Source organism: Amyelois transitella, chromosome 25 (assembly GCF_032362555.1).
Source record: "Amyelois transitella isolate CPQ chromosome 25, ilAmyTran1.1, whole genome shotgun sequence".
NCBI classification, from domain to species: Eukaryota; Metazoa; Arthropoda; class Insecta; order Lepidoptera; family Pyralidae; genus Amyelois; species Amyelois transitella.
Window position 1 is genome coordinate 1,307,988 of NC_083528.1, and position 7,247 is coordinate 1,315,234.

Below are 7,247 nucleotides of genomic sequence, written 5' to 3' on the forward strand. Positions count from 1 at the left end.
AAACCTTTATAACAGTTTAATTATAATCACTGAATATTTGAGATATCTGTATATTTGTGCCGTGTAGTTCCCGGCACCAATTAAACAATAGGACCACTCCATCTCTTTCCCATGGATGTCATAAAAGGCGACTAAGGGATAGGCTTATAAAATTGGGATTCTTCTTTTGGGTGATGGGCTAGCAACCTGTTACTATTTGAATCCCAATTCTATCATTAAGCCAAACAGCTGAACCTACCCTTTGGTCTCTTCGAGACTTTTGGCTCGGTTTACCCCGCAAGGGATATAGACGTTATTATATGTATGTATGTTGAGATATATCTGGTTAGGTTAGGTAGATAGAACCAACAGTCTCGAAAAGACTTAAAGGCCACGTTGCTAGCCCATCGCCTAAACGAGGAACCTCAAGTATATAGGCATATCCCTTAGTCGCCTTTCACGACATCCATGGGAAAGTGATCGAGTGGTCCTTTTCTTTTTTCTATTTATGCCGAGAACCACACATCATATTATGTATTTCTAGATAACAATATTTGAGCTGAACGCTGAAGAATCTCAATGGGTGAAGTGTCAGGAGTTGCAACATCGTGAGACCGACACAGCCGAAGCCATGCTACAACTGAAACGTGGGAGGAGAGATAGGATGTTACTTGGTAAGACATATTTCTTATAGAGCTTCCTTTCTCAACCAAGATATGACAAAGCAAACAAGGTCCGCACTAACCTAAACTTTACATGGCCAACTAGTTTGAATGGTATTAAATTGCAAACAAACTAGAACGCCAAATAAAGACTTAAAACATAAGTGACATAATAAATCAAAAGATTAAACATACATACATATGGTCACGTCTATATCCCTTGCGGGGTAGGCAGAGCCAACAGTCCTGAAAAGACTGAATGGCCACGTTCAGCTATTTGGCTTAATGATAGAATTGAGATGCAAATATTGACAGGTTGCTAGCGTATCGCCTTAAAGAAGAATCACAAGTTTATAAGACTATACCTTAGTCGCCTATTACGACATTCATGGGAAAGAGACGGAGTGGTCTTATTCTTTTTTTTTATTAGTGCCGGGAACCACACGGCAAAAATATAAATTATGCAATACGTGTTTTCAGCAACAACAACTTACAGCTTTGTGGTATGGGATTTTGATAACACAATTCCGAGAGATAAGCACGAAGTAGAGATTAAAAAGAAGAAAGGAGAAGAACATAAGAAAGATATAGAAGAGGTCAGTATGAATATTTGGTCGCCACAGCAGATGCCCACATTATGTTTACAGTCATCATCATAGTACAAATGCCGTGTGGTTCCCGGCACCAATACAAAAAAGAATAGGACCACTCCATCTCTTTCCCATGGATGTCGAAAAACGCGACTAAGGGATAGGCTTACAAACTTGGGATTCGTTTTTAGGCGATGGGCTAGCAACCTGTCACTATTTTAGCTTAACGTGGCCATTCAGTCTTTTCAAGACTGTTGGCTCTGTCTACCCCGCAAGGGATATAGACGTGACCATATGTATGTATGTAGGTATGTTACTTTTCTGTCATCTTTTTGGGCCGCGTACATTAAATTTCTGCGAACGATGTCATCAATAGAATTTGTACTTAACTATGAATAATAAATACCTAATAAATCTCTGATTTAAAGGAAGAAAAACAGGATTTTCAAGAAAAGGACCAGCGTTTTCAAGGCATAGTTCTGAAGTTACCGCATACAATTCGCAACATTTCAACCAAGATGACGCTCTCCAACTCTTTTATGATCAGCAAGAACAATGTCTATGCCGTCGCTGGCGTCAGGTACTGCTGTTAAATACTATTCTACTTCTAAATCCAGTGGTTTGAATTTATTAAAAAAAAACATAAAAATAAAATCACGCCTCTTTCCCGGAGGGGTAGGTTGAGACTACATATTTCCACTTGCCACGATCTCTGCATACTTCTTTCGCTTCATCCACATTCATTACTCTCTTCATGCAAGCTCGGCGGTTTCGGGTACTCTTGACGTTTGGGCTTATTTAGAATTAAAATTGTATTCGGCCTAATGATTCTTTCATGGATGTCGTATAAGGCGACTAAGAGATAAGCTTATAAACTAAGGATGCTTTTAGGCGATGGGCTAGCAACCTGTCACTATTTTGAATCTCAATTTAATCATGAAGCCATAGGTACAGCTAAACGTGGCGTTTCAGTCTTTTTGGGACTGTTGTACCTGTCTACACCGCAAGGGATATAGACGTGACTATATGTTACATACACATAGTCACGTCTATATCCCTTGTAAATTTGTATAAAATTATTCGAAGTAGAAAGTACATATTAGTATATGAATGACTTCAAGTTCTGTTCATGAATGTATTCCAGAAAGAATCTATACGTTTGGAGTTTGGAAACGACAAAGTTGATCAAAGTTCTCGACGCTCACTTCGGTAGGATAGTGCAACTGGAACCGTTGACCGTGGGGTCTTGGAACAACGTCATCACCTCCTCCATAGACAGGACTGTCAAGATCTGGAACATAGACAATATCTTCGAAATGGTTCACAAGATTGACAGGCAGGAGTTGCCGATTGATTCCATAAGGTATTTATTTAAAATTTATTGTGCAAACAACGTCTAGCAGTTGTTATTAGCAATATTGGTGCTCAAAAATGCTGCAGTGCAGTTTGTTACCGCTTCTTCTGCACTGACGCCTTGGAAGCGGCAGTAAACTTAGTTTTTAAGTAATTTATTTGACGTCAACCAATGTTGTTAAACCATACGACAATTATTAAGCGATATATAGCATCCTATAATAATGAATAAAAAATTATGAATTTTTTTGGATTTTGGTCTTTCGTTAAATTTCAATATCATAAAAGCACAGCTTTCAAATCATCTCTGACTTTTTAAGCGAACGCCAATGGAGGTAGATAGGTATTTTGATGATCTTTTGATTGATGACTGCTGAATGATATTGAAAATGATGCTGAAAATTGCAGCCTAGCCAGAGATCAACGCTTAGCAGCGACTGTGACCCGAAGCTGTTGGGGTCTCTGGGACACCAGCACTGGGAAGCTGATAGCTCAGTTAGCTGACGCCCCACTTGGAGCTATAGTGACCCACGCTGTGATAACGCCGAGCGGAGAAAATGTTATTACGGCTGAATCTGGGAATGTTGTTATTTGGGATACTACTGAAAAGCAGGTCGGTTGTATTCCGTCTGTTAAAGATCATAATGTTAAATGTTGCATGCATGAATGCATGCATATGATCACGTCTATATCCCTAGCGGGGTAGACAGAGCCAACAGTCTTGAAAAGACTGATAGGCCACGCTCAGCTGTTTGGCTTTGTGATAGAATTGAGATTCAAATAGTAACAGGTTGCTAGCCCATCGCCTAAAAGAAGAATCCCAAGTTTATAAGCCTATCCCTTAGTCGCCTTTTACGACATCCATGGGAACAAGATGAAGTGGTCCTATTCTCTTTTTATTGGTGCCGGGAACCACACGGCACTATGCTTCTTATGCTTATGCTTCTTCTTTGTGTAAAAAAATATAGATTTTATTTCGTTCAGGTAATATTCAAAGAAGAACAGAAGGGCGTGAAGCAGGTCCTCCTTCTAGAAGACGGCACAAAGTTCATTACCATCTCAATGAAATCGAGCACAGACAACGTTGAAAATGTAACTATGGCTGCTATTGTAGCCAGGACGATACCCGGTGGGTAACTCTTCAAATTTTATCTAAATTTTTCCTCTTGACTTTAAGCCCGGTTGCATCCTCACCACTCTGGAGAGGAGCCCGGGGTGAGCCCTTGACCATGGATCCTGGATTGAGTGAGTCAAGCTATAAAAAAAACTGCATCAAAATCTGTTGGATAGTTTTAAAGATCTGAGCATACATACGTACATACAGTCAAATGCCCGGTTGCATCCTCACCACTCTGGAGAGGGCCCGGGGTAAGCCCTTGACCATGGATCCTGGATTGAGTGAGTCAGTCTATTAAAAAAACTGCATCAAAATCCTTTGTTTAGTTTTAAAGATCCAAGCATACATACATACATTCATAGGTACAGGTGCGGAAAGCTACTATGCTTTATACTATAAAGCGACATTCATATTATTGTTGTCACATTTTGAACAGACGGCGAGAAAATCTACACGGCGGAGTACGAGGTCAGAGGTATGGGTTATCGAGCAGCCGTGGTGTCTCTGGATGAGCATCATGTCGTGGCTCCAGGAGTGGACAAGTCCAGTCGGGACTGTCTCCACGTGTTTCATGCCAGGACTGGTGCTAGATTGCACAGGTGAGTATTGACGAGTAGGAATGAAGAATGATCCGAGACGTTGAGGGAGATGACGATGGAGAATAAATATTATACGTATATCATAGTCATGTCCGTATACCTTTTGGGGTAGACAGAGCCAACAGTCTTGAAAGACTGATAGGCTACATTCAGCTGTTAGGGTTAAAGATGGAATTGAGATTCAAATAGTGGCTACCTGTCCATCGCCTACAAGAGGAATCCCAAGTTTATAAGCCTATCCCTTAGTCGCCTTTTACGACATCCACGGGAAAGAGATGGAGTGGTCCTATCTTTTTTTTCTATTGGTGCCGGCAACCACACGGCACTTTTTTTTTCAACACAAAGTTATATTATATATAACATATGTAGGTATACAAAATTTAATTTGATTGTAATAAAACATTTTTTATTTCAGGATCCCAATCAAGAACAGTGGTATTAAGGATATCCAGTCGATAGTGGCGCTGCCCCACAAGCCGCTGTGGGTGGCCGTGGTGGGGAATGACAAGGCTGGCATCCTGGACATCAAGACCAAGAGACATGTCAGGTTTGTATGAAAAAAAAAAACAACAATTAAAAAATCATAATTTTTTATTGTTGTTTTTTTTTATTTTTATTAACATAAACATATTTATATAACTCATATGTACATTAATAGTTGCTTCTTATTTGATTAAAATAACTCAAAACGATGGTCTGTGATATATACGTTTCGCCGAATTTTTTCTTTTGTTTGTAAATAACTTAACTAAACTTAATTTTTTCAATAAATTAGTTATTTTCATTGCAAGTATGTTTCGCCGAAATTTTTCTATTTTTCATAAATAGCTAAATATTTTTTTAAATTGATATTTTTTAATTACCAACATAAATTCTGATAATAACAATTAAACAAGATTATAGAAATAAAATTCTACGAAACGTATTTTCGGTGAATAATGTTTATATAAAAATATATTGCATCATATAATTTAAACTTGCCAGGCTAGTCCCACGCTGGAACGGACTATGCACCAAAGATGGAAAAATTGGACTCTGCGCGCCTTCAAGAGGTGGACTTGACCTGATAGAACTAAAACGAGGGACTACCGTCGAACCACTCATCTCTAGAGCTGCTGAAGGTGTATTCTCCATCATCACGATGTTCAGCTCCGATGATCAGTACGTGTTCTATTATCACAGCGGAAGGAAGACCCTGAGAGTTTTCAGGTAAGTAAAATTTGATTCTGCGTTGCCAAAATTAATCTAAGGTCAACATTTTAATTCACCAACTCGTTAAAAATATTTGGTACTATAAAGTGGTTTTGATAGGTGGCAAATGGTTCCTGGAAAATACCCTCTATTTATTAATAAGTTGTTTGCTGTAATTCACCGTGCCGTGTGGTTCCCGGCACCAATATAAAAAAGAATAAGACCACTTACTCTTTTTCCCATGGATGACATAAATGCGACTAAGGTATAGGCTTATACACTTGGGATTCTTCTTATAGGCGATGAACTAGCAACCTATCACTATTTGAATCTCAATTCTATCTTTAAGCCTATATTAGCCTTTATAAGTGTCGAAATTTCACTACCATATTTTTGACTGAAATTGTTTTGCCTTCTATAGAACGGTTGACGGGAAAATAGTAGCCGAATACAGGGCTCCGGCTGAAGTGACAGGCGTGGCGAGCGCACACGGGGGCAAAGCGCTAGCTATAGGATCACAAGATGGCTGCCTCACCATTCTGAATATTGTTGATCCCCACGAGTAAAGGAAATCGTTAAATGATTGTATGTCAGAGTTATTTTAAGCAAATAAGTTGACACGTATCGTTGAAATAGTCTTACGTGTTTTATATATACACATACGCCTCCTTCCAGAAGCAGTAGAAAGAGGCAAATTTTTTTCACTTGCAACAAACCATGCATGTCTTTGCTTTAAAAAAAAACTTGATTGATTAAAGGCACCCTATATTAAAAAAATTAAAATTAAAAAAAGGTAAAGACATATAGCACGATAACCTCTTCGATTTTATCGAAGAGTACATTTGTCAAGGTCTTCCGAAGTTCCCATTTTCACTCATTGAATAGATCTTTTGGTCTTTTATATTCTTACATGCCATTTTTAATCTTGCCATAATGACCTTTTGAGAGTTCCTTCGATTATTTTTTTAACTAACATAAACATATTAATATAACTCATGTACCTTTATAGTTGCTTCTTATTTGATTAAAATAACTCAAAACGATGGTCTGTGATATTCTGAAAAGACGAAAGATTTTTTGAAATACATTTCTTATTGGATCTCTTACGTAGTATTGTAGTTTAGTTTTGTAGTTGGTATTCAAAAATATATTTAATTTATTGTGATTGAAATCATTAATATTAGTATGTTTATTAGATTTGCTTGTGATTTGATAGTATAAATAATTTCAGCACAATTATATTATTGAGATATAAAAAAAGTATTTTTTACACAGACGTAATTTAGTTATTAGATTACATAATCATTGCATTATGTAAAATTCTTCTATTGAATTCTTCTATAAAAAATGGTGTGCACATTTTTATATGGTAAAATCGATGAGATATTCGGAGGTCCCGGGTTTGAATCCCGGTTAGGGCATGATCAGAAATGAACTTTATCTGATTGTTCTTTGTCTTCGATGTATATCTATCTAAGTATTTATTATAAAATATTGGTGTCATTGAGTAAGTAGGTATCTCGTAACACAAGTCTCGAACTTCGAGGCTAACGCAATCTTTGTAATTTGTTAAAAAAAAATATAATTATATAAAAATGTATTTCGACAGAATACCAAATTATAATGTTATTATGATTTCTATTATTACCATTATACCATTCTTCAAGACTCGGTAGTACAAGTTAGTCCTCCATTCAAAAAGTACAAATAAAATGAAAATCTATTAAAGTATATGTCTTTATTCAAATGTAATTTT

At 37.3% G+C, this 7,247-nt stretch overlaps 1 protein-coding gene across 1 annotated transcript in view; it reads left to right on the plus strand.

Moving 5' to 3' along the window:
• LOC106142766 (NACHT and WD repeat domain-containing protein 2) overlaps positions 1–7,216 on the plus strand; it is a 31,746-nt gene extending 24,530 nt beyond the window's left edge. Inside the window, exons 24-33 of the mRNA XM_060951595.1 lie at positions 524–653; positions 1,122–1,237; positions 1,660–1,811; positions 2,376–2,594; positions 2,993–3,197; positions 3,569–3,713; positions 4,138–4,300; positions 4,716–4,847; positions 5,285–5,509; positions 5,913–7,216. Of these exons, the coding sequence (XP_060807578.1) occupies positions 524–653; positions 1,122–1,237; positions 1,660–1,811; positions 2,376–2,594; positions 2,993–3,197; positions 3,569–3,713; positions 4,138–4,300; positions 4,716–4,847; positions 5,285–5,509; positions 5,913–6,057 (1,632 nt within the window). The 3' untranslated portion in view covers positions 6,058–7,216. The remainder of the gene's footprint in view (positions 1–523; positions 654–1,121; positions 1,238–1,659; positions 1,812–2,375; positions 2,595–2,992; positions 3,198–3,568; positions 3,714–4,137; positions 4,301–4,715; positions 4,848–5,284; positions 5,510–5,912) is intronic.
• Positions 7,217–7,247: the final 31 nt, after the last annotated feature.